The sequence below is a fragment of the Propithecus coquereli genome, unplaced genomic scaffold (assembly GCF_000956105.1).
Source record: "Propithecus coquereli isolate 6110/MARCELLA unplaced genomic scaffold, Pcoq_1.0 Scaffold119, whole genome shotgun sequence".
Taxonomy (NCBI): Eukaryota; Metazoa; Chordata; class Mammalia; order Primates; family Indriidae; genus Propithecus; species Propithecus coquereli.
The window spans coordinates 7,904,005-7,920,405 of NW_012135969.1; the positions used below are offsets into that span (position 1 = coordinate 7,904,005).

Below are 16,401 nucleotides of genomic sequence, written 5' to 3' on the forward strand. Positions count from 1 at the left end.
CCCTCCTGTGTGCAGATGCCGTCAGTAGGGGAAATGTCGCTGCGTGCCTACTAGGGGCTGGGCCCTGGGCCAGGTGCCTCCACAAACGTGCTTTTCCCGGGTGTCTCTAAGGTTCCTTTCAGCTCTCATATTCTATGATTGAAGCTCGATTTAAATGGATATTGTTGTCTTGGGACAGGTCACTGTGCATGCGCACACGAGTGTGTCTGGTGTGTGTATGCGTGTTTGCATCCATGAAGGGGTCCGGTGTATGTATGTGCATTTGTGCATGCACATGTCTGGTGCATGTGTGCACACGTGTCTGATAGGTGTGTGTACATGTGCGCACAGGTATGATGCTCTTCCCTGGTGTGTATGCATGCACATGGGTGTGTGTATCTGGCATATGTGCCTTTTGTGTGTGAACATGTTTGTGCAAGCATGTGTGTGGTATGTGCATGCGTGTGTATATACAGTAGCATGTGAACTGTGTACACAGTACATATGTGTACATGTGTGTATGGGTCTGGAGCATATGTACATATGCATGTGTCTGGTGTGGGTGTGTGTGCAAGTGCACACATGTGGGTGTGTCTGAAGGATCTCTTGGAAAGTGCTGCTCAGAGCAGTGTTGATGTAGGGCTGGCTTCTGGGAAGGAGAGATGGTCCAGGCTCCTTGCTTAAGGCCCCTAGGACATAGGAGCTGTCCAGAAACTCAGAAAATATCAAGGCCTCTCTGCCTGAGCCCTGAGACACTCAGCGGTGACTGTCAATGTGGTGCTATTGACATTGGGACATTTTGTTGTTTAGGACTGCCCACATTGCAGGGCATTGAGCACGCAGGGCCCACAAAGCGTCCAGCACCCCCTTCATTGTAACACGCCAGGCGCCCTCACTCAGGGCAGGGTAGCGCCAGGTAAGAGACCCTGGAGCCTTGAACCTCTCCTTTCCTGTTCCAGGTGCCTGCCAAAGCTCTTGCAAGATCTCTAGCCCTTGCTTGAGGGCAGACAGTGGAGCCTGTGGTCCAGACAGCTGCCCCTATTGTGCCCGGGCGCGGGCTGGGGAGGTGGAGCTCGCTGACCACGAGATGCCTGACTCAGACAGCGAGGCGGTTTATGAGTTCACACAGGACGCCCAGCACAGCGACCTCCGGGACCCCCACAGCCGGCGGCAACGGAGCCTGAGCCAGGACGCAGAGCCCAGCTCCGTGCTGGCCTTCTGGAGGCTGATCTGTGACACCTTCCGGAAGATTGTGGATAGCAAGTACTTTGGCCGGGGCATCATGATCGCTATCTTGGTCAATACTCTCAGCATGGGCATCGAATATCACGAACAGGTAGGGGTGCGACAAAGACAGGGCTCCCACCAGCCACTTATCCCCTGGTGCTGGGGCCCTCTGCCTCCTCTTTTCCTGCCCAGCTTCTTCTTTACTCTCCACGCTGCAGCCTGCATGGCGGGGCGGAGGGGCGAGGACGAGGGTGCGATGCATGGGGAGTCTCTGGACGGTGAATACCAGTGAATGCCACAAAGTTTCTGAGTGTGGAGGTTGCCCAGGGCAGGGGCAGGATGTGTTGTACCTGGGAAGGCTTCTCAGAGGCAGTGGCTTTGAAGGATGTGGACAAGGGGAGAGGCACGTCACTGGAAGAGGTTTGGGTCTTTGGAGAAGGTGCAGCGGGAGGGGAGATGCTGGAGGCAGGAGGGGCCTGCGTAGGTAGGGGTGAGGCGTGGAGGCCTGGGGCCCGCGCCTGGTGGACTGAAGGCCTGTTGGGGTTGGGGCGGGAAGCAGTCTTGTCCTGGCCTATGGTCTGGGAGCCGTGCTGTGATCCAGGGCGGCTCTGGGCGGATGAGAGCGCCCAGCGCGGTGAGGGGACTTGAAACCATCGCGTTTGAGGAACCGTTCTAAGAACCGGGATGTTTAGTCAAGAGAAGAGCTCAGCAGGGACAGGCGAGCTGTCTTCAAATATTTGAAGGGCTGTCATGTGGAAGAGGGAGCAGGCTTGTTTTGTGGGGCCAATGGCTGCAAGCAATGGGATCTGGGCTGAGGGGGAGGAGGCTGCTCTAACTCCCAGAGCTGCACGGAGACAGAAAGGGTGGCCTGGGGGGCCCACTGATTCCCCGCCACACACCGGGCTGCACCCTTGGTGGGGATCAGAGTAGGTACCATGAGCCTCACGCCGGGTTTGGCTTCCTCCTCCAAGAAGTTCCTTCCAGAAGTCTGTATCCTCCCCCCGCTTGGCCTTCTAGTCACCCCTTGGCTGGTGCTCGGAATAGGAGGGAGGCCAGCAGGCAGGCGCTGCAGCTCGTGGCCCGTCTGTGCTCTTCTCTCCTGGGTGTTCTTGCCTCCCAGAGGCAGCAGGGAGAGGACGGGGCCACCAGAACCCACCCTTTCCTGCTTTAGAATGAGGCTGCGCACCTCCGTATCCCCCAGTCAGGCGCAGAGGCATGAGGGGCCAGAGGTGTGGGGCGGGTGCCTGCGCCAGCACAGCGCACCGTGGAAGGGGCCTCCCGACCAGGTGGGGCCTGGCTGAGGGCCGGGGGGCTCAGCAGGGGGGGTGCAGGCATGCAGGGGGTCAAGGCTGGGAACATAGGTCCAAGCTGGGGCTGGAGTGGACAGTGAGATGTTCACTTTTCAGGGGATTCGAAGCCCCTTACCCCCACCCCACTGACCTCTGCTCCCACAACACAGTGAGCACGTGGCTCTTGCCCCAAACTGCCCTGTCTGGCCAGGGGTACCCCCTCCACCATCACAGCATAGTGATGCCGCTTCCTCTTGCCTCGGCGGCCCCCCACCCAGCAGCTATGAGGTGAAGAGGGGGCGGGACACCGGCTGCAGTGCCAGCAGGTGGGCGTGCATGGCACCACAGTGGGCATGTTGTGTCTGGGCTGCGTGGGGTGTGGGTGTGTGTGCACATGCCTGCTCAGCCAGCCTCCCAGGGAGAGGTGCTCCACTCCGCCAGGCTGGTGGGGGGGGGCAGCATTTTCTGCTCCTGGGACCCAGGTGGTGGTAGTCCCTATCCTCCCATTGCCCAGGCTCCCAGAACCTGAACCTCAACCCCCTTTCCCTCACCCCAGTTCTAGCCGTGGTCAGGTGCCCATTCCCCAGGGGCCACCTCCTCAGTGCCCTCCTCTTGCCCCCTGGGGGGTACACCAGCAGTCCCTGACCAGCCAGATGCTGCTGGTGGAGGCTTTGATTGCACTGGGAAGAAGCTGAGTCACACAGACCCAGGGCAGATGAAGCCGCAGCAAGAGGGCTTTCAGTTAGACATCAAGAAGGACACCCCTTTGGAGAGGAAGTAAAAGCCATCAGTCAGGGGTGTCTGCAGCAGCTCCTTGCCCAAGTTCCTGAGGAAAGGGGGACACAGCCCACAGCACTCCGTAAGCCCTCAGCAGCAGGGAGGCCTCACTCAGGGCCAGCAGTTTCTGCTCCAGTTTGCCCCAATACCTGGTTGCTGAGGGCCCACAGGGGTGAGTGGGAGTCCCAGCAGGCTGGGCGGATGACTGACTGCTGCCCAGCGGGCTCAGGGGTGGGGGGTGGTGAGACGTCCCAGAAGCTGCCATGGCCCTGTGCTTGCAGGCACTGCGGCGTGAACGTCCCGCCATCTGGGCCCCAGAGCCTGAGCAGGCTGGGGGGTGGGGGTGGGGGGAGGTTGCTAAGGAAGGCAGCAAGGAGATGTGGGGGGCTGAGAGACAGAGACACGGCGGGCACAGAAGGGGAGACAGAGACACATGGGGGCGAAGGGGGCAGGGAGGGAGAGAGAGATATAGATGGGAACAGCGCGGAGGAGACTGATGGAGACGGGGTGGGGGGGGACAGAGGCACAGAGACAGGAAAGAAAGACATGGACAGAGAGATGGAGACAGCAAGGAGACAGAGACAGCTGGAGCCACAGAGACACAGAGAGGGAGCTGAAGACAGAGACCAGACCCAGATGCAAACGAGGACAGAGGCGGGGCAGGCTTGGGATGGAGCTGACTGCAAGAGAGAGGTGGAGCCACGGGGAGGGAGCAGATGCTGGTGGCCCACCCCCATGGTGCTCTTGACGGAGGAAGGGCCCATCTTGTCCCACCCCCCCAAGGCCGGCCTTGTGCTGTCCACTGTCTCCCGCTTTCCCTACCCTTAATACCAGCAGCTGGTGGAGAACTGGCAGGATTGGTTTGCCCAGAGGGCTGGTGAGGAGGACAAGGACACAGGATCCTGGGGAGGGGAAAAGAAAATGACCCGAGTGAGGCCAGAAGGGTGATGTGATGTAGGGCCAGGCTGTGTGTGTGCCCCGTCCGCCAGGGGGCAGTGCATGGAGCCCAGAACTTCGGTGAATTATCCATCTCTGTCCATTCCACACGTTTCCTGGGCATCAGAGTTGGGCCTAAGCGGTGGAACGCTGATAAATGTTTAACAACCAGCTCTTAAAAAAAAAAAAGCCCTGATTTGTGGCATTTGCCAATTTCCATGGTGTAAATGCTCCCACCATAGCCAATTTCAAGCTACCAACAAGATGCCTCTGAACGTGGAGTTGGGAAGAAATGTGGACAGCTGGTTCTCCCAGGCCAGTGCAGCGCGGCTCCAGCACGCCACTGGGCCTGAGGTGCTGTCCTTCCTCTCATGGAGGTCGCCATCAAGTTTACAGTCATATTTACATGAAGTGGCACGTGCTCAGAGAGGGACACATGGAGGAGGTGACCTCTGAGCTGAGTCTGAAGGAAGAGTAGGACATAGCCAGTGAAGGGTGGAGGGTAGGGCACGGCACAGAAGCTACTGCAGTGATCCAGGCAGTTCAAACTACATCTCTGTCCCTGGAGATGGCGAGGAGAGGGCTGGGAGAGCTGACATGTGGCTGAATCTTCAGGACTCAACACCAGTTGGAAACTTGGGGGAGAGGAGGCAGCAAGAAGGACTCCCAGGTTTCTACCTGGTGGGGAGCACTGAGGCTTGAGCAGATTTGGGCTGGGGAGGGACACATTGCATGCAAGGTGCCTGTGGGCCATCCTGGTGCCATATCCAGCAGGCTGCCAGAGCTCAGAGAAGTGGTTGTCCTCCTTTTCATGTCCCCCCTGGATCTGCATGGGGACCCAGCCTCTCCGGGAGGAGGGGAGGGGCAGGAAGGGGTCTTGGGGACACAGGAGCCTCCTGATCATCCCCTCTGGGCTCTGAGTCACGGAGTGGGGGAGGCAGGTGCTAACCTCATATTCTAGAAGAGGGACAACAACATCTGGGGTCGGGGGAGAGACACACAGCCCATGAAGGGGAGAGGGAGGGAGGGTCCAGGGTAGATGGCGGGCCGGAAGAGGACAGGGCAGGTGGTGATTCTGCCAGTCACTCACACTCTGGGCCCATCCTGTCACTCCAGATACATGTCCAGAGAGAGTTTCTATTTATAAGTGAGTGAGGTCGGCTGTTCAAGGAGAGGGAAGCTGGGGGTGGGTGGGGGTGTCCAGATGTGGTAGGTCTCAACTATTGAAAGGAGTCATAGACTCCTTTTCAGTTCTGCTGAAAGCTGGTGACCCTTCCCCCAGAAATAGCACACGTGCATAGACACTTCAAATGTGGCCTTTAGGGGCAAAAGTTTGTGGATACCTTCCACCCAAGCCAGCGCCCTGGCCTCCAAGCGGAGTCCTGGCTGAGGAGCTAGGGCTGGGGACCGAGCAGGGTCCTTTACAGCTGACCTGACCCCAGACTTTCCAAGGGTCTCGGGGTGTGGGAGGAGAGGGGTGCTGATTTAGAGATGTCTGCTAAGGGTGTTCTCATTCTTCCAGGCATCCCCCGGCTCCCCCAATTCCACAAACACAGGGAGCACGTCCTGGGCACAGCACACTGGTGTAGAACACTGGAATTTCAGGGGGCTGGGGGCAGGGGCAGAAGCACCAGAGAAATATAGGTTCTAGTAGAAAAGCTGTTCTGTTTCGTGGACAATTATGCCAAATGCAGTAAAAAAGAGAGAGAGAGACTTCAGGGAACAAAGAGAGATACACCAGGTGACAAATTTGGAAGGGCTTCGTGGAGGGGGTGGCTTTTGAGGGGGGCCTTGAAAGATGAGTGGGACTGACGGCGGGTGCAGGGGAGTGGGGTGCAGGCGCAGAGAGGTCTAGGTGGAGGGGTTAGGGGAAATGCACGGGTGGCACGGGACACTCTGAAGGACAGTGGTGTTTTCTTCCCTACCCTGGCCCAAGGCGTTTGAGCGGGGAGTGGTGTGAGTCGGGCAGCGTTGTTGAAGGAAGCAGCAGCTTCCAGTAGGTGCGGGCTGGGTGGGGGAGGGGCCTGGAGGCTATTTCTGTTGTTCAGATCAGAGGCGATGAGGCCCCAAGTGAGGCCAAGCTGCTGAGAGAACGAGGGGGTGGGTAGGACAGCAGTTCCATGGGCAGGTTCTCCAGCCCCGCACCTTAGCGTCCGGAGGGATGGAGGGCAGGCGCGACTCCTAGCTAACCCCAAGGTTGTGAGGCAGAGCATGGCGAATGCTGGAGCTGGGAAGGAGCAGGTTTGGGAGGAGGTGAGAGGGTTTGTTTTGGATGTGCTGAGTGTGAGATGGCTGCGGGCCATCCTGGGAGGGCTGTCAGGCAGGCGTTGGCTCCCTGGATGAGGAGCCAGGGGCTTGGAGATTGTTTTGTGTCGTCTACACTCCCATGACAGCTGGAGAGGTGGGACTGGGGGAGCTGGTGGAGGCCGTGGGCTTAGACTGAACTCTGAGGAATGTTGGCCTGAGGGAGGAAGGCAGTGGGAGGGAGGGTGGCCCTCGAGGCACAGGAGGGGCTGGCACAGGGTCGGGGAAGCCAGGGGAGGCTGGCGCCAGGCGGGAGGGGCCAGCACAGGCTCGGATGCTGCCGAGGCATCCACTGAGCGCAGGGCTGGGAAGAGGGTCCCTGGAGAGAGCTGGAGTGCTGGGGCCCAGGGTTCAGGGGTGAATGGGTCTGGAGTCACGAGGAAGCTTTCTGCTTTCAGGCGGAGGGGAAAGGATTGGAGAAGTGATGGGTACTGGGATAGCTGATGGGTGGGGGGCCCAGAGCGCCCGGAGGTGGAGAGCACGTGGCCGTGCAGGGGGAGGAGGGGCTGGCTCTGTTCCAGGAGTGGCACAGGGGACGCAGAGCCCCTGTGCAGCAGGAGGCCAGGTGGGGAGTGCAGCTGGGGGCTGCGGAATGGGGAAGGTTTAAGGCAGCTCCTAGGGGAGAGAGGTGGAGACCTGACAAAGGAGGACCAATGAGGGGGGCGGCGGGGGGACTGTGATAAAGCCACACAGCAGCCGTGGGCCCCTACAGGGAATCGCCTGTCCAGTCAGCATAGGTTCGTGCCTCTCTCTAGCACGGCTCAGCAGTTCCGGAGCCGCAGCGGAGAGGAGGAGGGCGTGGGGACTTACCTGGGCTGGGCTGGGCAGGGCAGGACAGTCTGTGTCATGAGGGCAGCCTTCCCATGGGCCACCGTGGGCCAGAGGTTGTCCGGGTGGGTGAGGGGCAGGGCGGCGGCTCCAGAGTTTTAAGTAGCAGGGGCCTTGAGTCGGCTGTCTTGAAGCCGAGTGGGCGCATGGGTGCTCTGTGCCTGGTTGGCTTGTGTATTTAATTACGGGGGCTTCCAGGAGCTGGAGAGATCGCGGAAAGGGGAGAAAGCTGCTCCTTGGCATTGCCCTGGTTAGGAGACGCTGGGGCCATGATGACACCTAACGGTGGGCCCGGTGGGCATGGGGTGCTGGAGGAGGGTGTGCCCAGAGAAGTGAGGGTCCAAGCTGGAGAGCTTTTGGGGGGAGGGTTTGGGAATAGCACAGCCGTGACCTACATGACGAGGCCTGTGGGATTTCCGGGAAACCTCCTGCCACCCAGGTGTTCTCTCACTTCCCACGCCTCCCACGGACCCAGTGACCCTCACGCCATCACTGCAGCCTGCCGGGACCCCCTCTCCTGGGTCGGGGGGAGCAGCAGGCAGGACTGTTGGAAGCAGAGGTGAGGTGAGCTGAGGAGCCTAGTCGAGAGATTTCAGGGTCAGCAGGGCAGGTGGGAGCTGAGGAGATGGAGGCCGGGGTGGGCTTAGGCAGGGCAGGGGTGACTTGTACAAGCCTCGCTCAGCTCTGGCCCCGCTCGTCCACCCCCTCACGCCTTCCCTGCGAGAGGTACCTCACTGTCTGCCAGAGCCGGCTCTCAGGCCTCCTGCCTGGACCTCTGCAGTATCCTAATTGGTCTCCATCTCTCCCCTCCCTCCAAGCCATCCGCACGCTGCCACCACTGCAGCCAGATTAATCTTCTTAATACCCTGCTTTGCACGTCTCCCCCCCCCCCCCCGCTGGCCCCAGGACCTCAATGGCAGCATCGTGGGCAGAGGCGAGTCCAGCGTGAGTCAAGGTGCAGGCGCAGCCATCCACCCTGGCCCCGCTGACCTTGCAGCTGTATCCCCCACCTGCCCCTTCCACCCTCTGACCTGGGCAGACCCCTCGATTCTTGGTCCCCAGGACGCCCTGCACATCCCTTCCTCCACACCTTTGCTCATGCTGCCCTCTGTGGCAGCTGGGGACGCCCTCTGTGGGCATTCTCTTCCCGCGTCCTCCTCCCATTGGCCCACTGACCTCAGCTGGACTGAGCTCCTGCAGCTCCGGGGTGTTGCTCGTTGTGTGTAGCTGCAATCTTGCAGACAATCTGTCCTGCCTGTGTGAGGACTGTTAGTGCCCCCGGGGCCACCTGAGCTTGGCCCTGGGCTGGCGGTGTTCAAAGGCTTTGCCTCCTTAGTTCTGCCTGAGCAGCGTCGCCTGGAGCTGGTGTTACTCTGTTGAACAGAAGAGGCCACTGGGGATCTGAGAGGTTAAGGGACTTGCTCAAGGTCGCACAGGAAGAAAGTCTCAGAGCTCACCGTCCTCTTCTCGGGTTCAATCCCACCTTTTCATCACCAGTGTTCTGCACATAGAGGACACTTGAAGGGTTTGTCAGTGGAGATGCCGTGAGTTTGGGGGCAGTCGTGGTGTTAGGAAGTATTGGGCAGCTTACCTGGGGCCACAGTTGCTGCCAGGTGACAGCCTGAGGGCAGGGAAGGGTTAGGAGATGGGAGGAGACGGGAGATCTACAGTTCGCAGCAGCACAGACAAGAGACCTGGGGCTTTGGGTGGGAGAAGCTCGGGCTGCCTGGCTGCGGCTCCCAGAAGCCGCCACTGGGCCTGGACATCTGCGAACAGCAGGAAAGATGCAGGCTAGACCTGGGAAGGACTTCTGCAGCTGAGGGCAGTCGGTGAGCAGAGGCCGGTACCTGCCTGATGGGCTTGTGTGGGCTCTGTCTGGGTGTGTGATGGGGGTGGCATCGTGGAAAGGGTGCCAAAGGCCAAGATGTAGAGGAAAGCGCAATGGGCCTGGCTCTGTGCCTGCCCAAAAGGGCCGTGTGACCTCCATCAAGTTACCACACCTCTCAGAGCCTCAGGGCCGTGGGTTGTCTGGGAAGCCCACATCCCTCCCTCTTTGGTGGTGAACAGGGAGGGAATGGCCCTCTGAGAGGAAGGTCCTCGGCCCAGTGAGAGCCTATGGCGGGTACCCGCAGAAGTTGGCTCCACACTCCCTCCTTTGCAGCCATAATTATGGTTCTGGTCCCTGGGGCAACCTTGTTGCTAAGACTGTGTCCTCGTCCTGCATTTGTAGACTGTTCCCAGCCTCCGATTTAGTAACTTGGATAGACCTGGCCGTCTGGGGGAGGAGGGCTATTTTTCCATGGATCACTGGGAGGGGATACCGGGGCCCTGCAAAGGGAGAGGCATTGCCCCAAGTGTGTGCAGGGAGCCTAGAGGGAGCCACGGGGGAGCACCAGACCCCCTTCCCGCCTGTGTCGGGCTCCCCGCCTTCCCCAGGCCCAGAGCCATGTGGCTGGGTGGGGTGGGGGCTCCAGGCTTTGATGCCACCCCCTCAATGAGGACCAGTGATACAGGCCTTATGGGGAGCCCCTCACCATCCTTCTTGGGGAGCCCTCATGGTGTGCAGGTGAGCAAGGTGTGCCTGTCCCTGAGCCATCCTTTCGGACCTCGACAGCCCCGTCCATAACGTCGGGGAGTGCTAAGAACAACCTCTCTCCAAGACGCACAACAGTATTTGTACTTTTAGGGTTCACTGATTGAGTAAATACACGGTATCAAAAGCTAGAATGTTTTCAGCTACTTCTAAAAGAATGTTTTATTAACTTTCATTTTTAGAGGCTTTTTTGAGGCCTCATCTATATGTCATAAAATTCACCCATTGCAAGTGTCCCTCCGCTATCATTTCACATCAGCTCGTTGTTTATTCATACATCCCTGTTGATCTGAAATACGATTTTATATATGTTAGTAGACACGTTGTGTATTCAGCCCATCGTGCGTCGGGGTCCACAGGCCTCTCCTGTCCCTGTGGCATGGGTCTGAATCCTGACTGTCTAGTACTATTGGAGTCAGAGGGACATGGGATTGGCCGGCCCCCGGCTCTTCCTGCCCTGGGACTTTGAACCCATCAACCCCCTTTCCTGGCCTCATGCTCATGTAGAAGACTGGCGTGGGAGGGCTGCTGAGTGGATGCCACGAGGTGAGTACGTGGTGAGCCAGGGAACCCGTGAAACCTCACACCCGTGTGGACCGTGCTCATCACTTGTGTCCAGTGCAAGGCTGGGAAACAGGGCAGGTGGCAGAGTGACAGGGAGGAAGGCTTGCCGCCCACCACTCCTCGGCAGACTGGACTTGGGAACGTAGACTAGGGGATCTGCGTTGCCAGGAGGGGTCTGAGCTCCAGGCTTTATTGGCACCGACAATGGCTCCTTTCCCACCTCCAGTACCATGCTCACGCCGGGGGACCTAAAGGTCCTGTTGCTGTGTGACCCGACTAATTAGGTCAGGTGGCAGTGTCCCGGCCTGCCCCCACTTGCAGTCTGTGGAACAGAGACTTGCGTGAGATCTGCTGGAGCGACGGGCTCCATGCCACACCAGCCCTCTTGACAGCCACTCTCACTCCGGACGCAAGCTGTCTGCTCCCAGGCCTGCCTCTGGAAAGAAACCCATGCTTGGGCTGAGAGCTTATCTCCTTCCGAGTAGCCTTGACCCCGAGGCCCCCAGATGCTGCTCACCTGCTAGTCAGAAGCCCCTTCCCTCCAGCCCTCCCCACCTCCCACCCAGGTTGGCCACACAGATCGGGGCCATTAGCAAACATTTGGTCTCACCGAGGGCCTGGCTCCATGCTTGGGTGACCTACCTGGGCAGCTGGCCAGATGAGGCAGCTGGGTAAACTGGGGGAGGTGTCTGATGGAATAAGGGCCTCATTTGGTTTTTTTTTTTTTTTGAGACAAGATCTTGCTATGTTGCCCAGGCTGGAGTGCAGTGCATCTTCATAGCTCACTGGTAACCTCAAACTCCTGGGCTCAAGCGATCCTCCCACCTCAGCTTCCTAAATAGCTGGGACTACAGGCATGCACCATCGTGCCCAGCTGGTTTTTTTTTTAATTCAAACTTTTTCAGCAGCTACCATGTACTTTGGGCTTTTGGTTTGTCCAGACACCCATCAGATGGGCGTGGGCTCCATTGAGCCACACATATCTCTCCCTGTGCCCCCATCCCTCCCCCCCCGCCATGCCTCAGCCTTCTTCCCCAACCTGAACCAGGCTTAGGTTGCTCGTGGTCTCCCACCCACCTGGGGAGACCCCACAACCCCTTCAGACTTCATTTCAGCTGCTGCATCCTGACTAATCCTTTTGCTCTGTGTCCACCCCTTACCTTCTCTCTCCCGAACTCCTGGATTTACTGCCTGGGTAATTTATTTTGGCACTGAAGCATCTAGGGCCTCTTGTGGTTGCCCAGCTGTGTTGTGTGTACAACTTGTTTCCAGCTAGACGCTGAGCTCCCAGGACGCAGGGAGCGTGGCTGGCGTGTTTTTGCAGCTGCTCGGGTGCCTGGTGCATTGCTGGGCATACAGGTCGCACTGCATACTGAGGGGACTAGTGAGCCGGAGGAGCAGGTGAGATAGGATTTGTCACTAGTTCTTCCGAGGACCTCTCTAGGATACATCCTTGGTCCCAATCCCAATGGGTAGGAGTGTAAAAGCAGTTACCTCCAGTGTATCACGTTTGGCCAGAGAGGTTGAGAATCCTGCTGAAGGTCACTCGGTGAGGGATAGGACAGGCTGAGAAGTAACCCAGGTGTCCCGGTCTCAGGCTGAGGCTCCAGGTGCCTCCCCCTCTGTGACAACTCTTCCTGGGAAGTCTTCCTTCTTCCTGTCAGCGTGTGTGACTGGGAGTGTGTGCATTCGTGTGTGTGTGTGTGTGTGTGTGTGTGTGTGTGCATGTGTGTCTGGAAGGAAGCAAGCATAGCCAACAGTTGTCCAAGAGAAGGCTGCCAAGTCCAGAGAGTAGCTGTGGAACACGTGTGACATGACGTGTGTGGCGGTGTGATCGGGTATGCATGTGAGGCCTTGGCGACCGCCCTCTGAAGTTGGCCAGCATCATCCGTGCCGCTGGCCTGGGCACATGAAGCTGGCCTGGCAGCCCAGGCCAGGATGGGCCTCGTAGCTCCCGGAAGGAGGCAGCGCAGAACTCGCAGCACAGGCCCCACAGCGAGCCTGCGGCCGCCCCTCCCCTGGATCTGAGACCCAGGGCCGGGGGCTGGCTGAGGGCTGTGGGTTTCACGAGGTGCTTTCCTGGGGCGGCTGCCCCGTGGGTGCATACGCACCCAGACGTTTTCGGGGAGGGTCCTCCCCGCGAGCCTGACCACCCAGCACCCCATCCCCCCAAGCTTGCTGTTCCTGCTCCTCCTCTCCCTGGCTCCCCACGCTTGGAGGACTGGGACGAGGGGCACAGAGACAAGCTGCTTGCTTCACGCCCCACCCTGCCCTCCAGCCCGAGGAGCTTACCAACGCCCTGGAGATCAGCAACATCGTCTTCACCAGCCTCTTTGCCCTGGAGATGCTGCTGAAGCTGCTCGTGTATGGTCCCTTCGGCTACATCAAGAATCCCTACAACATCTTCGATGGTGTCATTGTGGTCATCAGGTATGGCTGCCCCCCCTGCTTCTGGCTTGAAGAACGCGAGCAGGGATGGCTTGGGGCCAGGGGCCATGCCGCCTGTTCTTTTGGGGTGGAGGGGTCTGGCGTCAGGCCCTACTGACCTGCAGGACCTCCCACTCCCCTAGGTGGGAAACTCTGTGTGCTCCCATGGCCCTCTCTATCCCTCTACCCCACCTTGCGCACATGGGCCGTGGCACATGTCTTTCTTGCCTGGTGCCTCCTTAGTCTCCTCTCCCCACCCACCCCTCTTGTCCTTGACCCCACCCAGTCCTGGGGTGGGTGAGGGTGGGGGATTGACTTTGGAGAGGATTCAGAGGAGGTATGAGGTCCAGCCAGTGTCCCTGCTTGCAAAGCGCTTGGAAACCATCTTAGATGCCAGCAACTTGCTTTAGGGTTTCCAAGGCTTTGGGAAAGTGCTCCGTCCCCCCAGGCCTGGGGCCAGGAGAACTGCTTTATTGCTTTTGGAGTTGGCTTTAGGTTTCATTAGAACAGAACAAAGCAAATATTCCATAACTTGATGCTGTTGCATTGGCCGGACTTAGGGAGAGGGCCGTCTGCTGCGACGATGTGATCTCTGGCCGGGAGGGGAGGGTGGAGGGGGCCGGGGCTGTCACCCAGACACAGATCCTTGCTGTCTTAGAGGTTCCCGCTTGGCGGCACAGGGGCCCATCTGGGCCCCGTTTTCTTTCGCTGTACCTGCCGGTCCGGGCCCTCAGGTGAAGGGAGGGGCAGGAGAGGGCAAAGGTGCGGCGGGCTCAGGCTGCCTGCCCCCCTGCAGCGTGTGGGAGATCGTGGGCCAGCAGGGGGGCGGCCTGTCGGTGCTGCGGACCTTCCGCCTGATGCGCGTGCTGAAGCTGGTGCGCTTCCTGCCGGCGCTGCAGCGGCAGCTCGTGGTGCTCATGAAGACCATGGACAACGTGGCCACCTTCTGCATGCTGCTCATGCTCTTCATCTTCATCTTCAGGTGAGGGCAGCGCAGTGCCGTGCCGGCAGGGAGACAGGCCAGGTTGGGGCGGAAGGGCCTGAGGGGCAGGGAGCACTGGGCTCTGACCCCGTCTGTGGCTCCCTGTGCCCTCAGCATCCTGGGCATGCATCTCTTTGGCTGCAAGTTTGCATCTGAGCGGGATGGGGACACGCTGCCAGACCGGAAGAACTTTGACTCCCTGCTCTGGGCCATCGTCACCGTCTTTCAGGTGCGAGGGGAACAGGGCAGGGAGGGCAGGGCGGTCGGGTGCCCCTGGTTAGGCCCTGACTCCCACCCTCCGCCTGCAGATCCTGACGCAGGAGGACTGGAACAAAGTCCTCTACAATGGCATGGCCTCCACGTCGTCCTGGGCGGCCCTCTACTTCATCGCCCTCATGACCTTCGGCAACTATGTGCTCTTCAACCTGCTCGTCGCCATTCTGGTGGAGGGCTTCCAGGCGGAGGTAACCCCCTGCCCTGCCCACCTGCCCTGCCCACACCTGGGAAGAGTCAGCTGCCTGGCTTGAGCCTCCTCTTCCCTTCATTGTCCATGGTGGGGACCTGGGAAGTCCCCCTAAGACCACACCCCTCATCACGGGGCACACAGGATGGTTGTCTGGGTCCCTGGGTCAAAAGTCAGCTGCTGAGTGGACTTCCCCCTCAGAGTCGGCTGGACCCCTCCCCAGAGAGCCTGACAAGATAAGTGCCCGGCCCACGGCACAGCTGGACTCTTGACCACAGTGCTCTATGGGACATCCCGAGGGGACCTGTCTAGCCGAGGGGTGTGGGAGGCTTGTGTGCAAGTCATCTGAGCTGTGGCTGAGCTGATGAAGATGCCACTAGGGCCGGGGCAGGGCTGAGCTGCCCAGGGTGAGAAATGAGCCCAATTAGCTGCAGGCATGGCAGAAATGAGTGTCCTATTTCCAGCCCAGGCTCCATCACCTCCGTCACAGGCAGCGTCATCAATTAATATTGATTCACATCGATCCTGCCCTCGCCGAGCCAGGGCACAGCCTCTGCCCGAAGGGCTGCACCCCTCCTCTCCCTCAGCTCGGCCTCTCTTCCCGCCCAAGCCCCGAGGCCCGCCCCAGCTTCCTAGTGCCTCACACAGGATGGTTTGACCCAACCTAGAAATGCTCCAGGTTGGGCCTGGAGAAGCTCTTGGTCCAGTTCTCTTGGGGTGACCCGGATGGAAACTCCCGCTGCGGCCTGGTCTATAAATACCCGGCACACGGTGGAAAAACAAAAATCTATTTTCCGACTCTTTCCTAGCCTTGCGAGGGAGGGCTGTTCCCCGTGGGCCAGCTGGGTCGGTGGGGTGCGGTGCGTCTGTCCCACACTGGCCTTTCTCCCCGCGTCCCTCTCGATTCTGTCGTTATCCATTACCGCGTCTCCTCCCCGCTGGGTGGCAGCGAGGGCGGCTCTGCTGATGGCTGGGCCTCTTGCAGGGGGGGAGGGACATCAGCACGCTCCCCGGAATGGGACACTTATTTGGGGGTTCCCTGGGCCCTGAAGAGTTGAGGGTGCCGCAGCATTCCTACAAGAGCCAGGGTCTCTATGGACTCGCTTGGCCACTGCTCATGGCCTGTGGGAGGGGGAGCTGAGTGAGGATGGGGCCCTTTAGCCCCTTCCAAAGGCAGCTCCTTTGAAAAATTCCTGTGGAAGAGCGTGGAGGGAAATGGAAAACACCTCGAGCCTGTCCCCCTCCCGCCACTGCCACTCAGCCGCCAAGACAGTCTTGAGGTGCCCAGCACGGACGGCCCCCGCCCCGCCACTCGGCCCTTTCAGCAAACACCTTGTTAAATCGAGTGCGGCTGAGCTGGCCTGGTTGCTAGGCAGCGACAAAGTCTGAGTGTGGGCAGGAGAGCAGCCTGGCCCTTGGGCCAGCCGGTCACTCTGGCCCTGCTGGGGCCCTGTGGGCCGCCCCATCGTGAGGGGTCAGCAAGAGCCCAGTGGCCACACCCACCTCAACCCTCAGAGTGTAAGTGCCTTGGCGGGGAGGGTCTCACTCAGGAGGTGGCGTCTTGGGCTGTGATGCTTCCTGTCTGGGGTGGGATGGAGAGAGGATTTCAAGATCAACCCCCTCCGTGGGAAAAGCGGCAGCCCTGGATGCCCGCATAGGGGCTGGAGTGGCTGCTCCTTGCCCTGCATGTGGTGGGCATGGGTTGGGGGATGTCATTCAATTCCAATGGCCTGGACACCTCCAGAGCACCGGCCCTCTCCTGTGTAGGTTTCAACGGGCCGAGCATGGAGCTCTAAGGAGGCCCCACAGTCTGGCAGGGGAGGCTGGTTTTGCTGTGGTGATCACCTGGCATTTTTTTTTTTTTCAAATAAGACAACCCCCCTCGGCAGAGGAAGTGGCTGTCCCCATTTTGGTGGGCTTCCCCAGCAGGAGGCCTCAAGCCTGGCCCCCTGCTGGCTTTGCCACCCTGCCAAGAGGTAGGAGGAGGTGGTCCAGGGGCCAGAGACTGCTGGGCTGCTGATTTCCTGACTTG

At 59.6% G+C, this 16,401-nt stretch overlaps 1 protein-coding gene across 34 annotated transcripts in view; it reads left to right on the forward strand.

Annotated features, from left to right (window-relative positions):
• Positions 1-16,401, forward strand: part of CACNA1G (calcium channel, voltage-dependent, T type, alpha 1G subunit) — a 62,208-nt gene that overhangs the window by 15,823 nt on the left and 29,984 nt on the right. For all 34 annotated transcript variants that reach the window (XR_001138209.1, XR_001138208.1, XR_001138210.1 and 31 more), the window contains exons 9-13: positions 939-1,315; positions 12,776-12,927; positions 13,721-13,906; positions 14,021-14,135; positions 14,215-14,370. Coding sequence is in view for 29 of the 34 variants with exons in the window: in XM_012661913.1 (XP_012517367.1) it covers positions 939-1,315; positions 12,776-12,927; positions 13,721-13,906; positions 14,021-14,135; positions 14,215-14,370 (986 nt within the window). In the remaining 5 variants the exon portion in view is untranslated. The remainder of the gene's footprint in view (positions 1-938; positions 1,316-12,775; positions 12,928-13,720; positions 13,907-14,020; positions 14,136-14,214; positions 14,371-16,401) is intronic.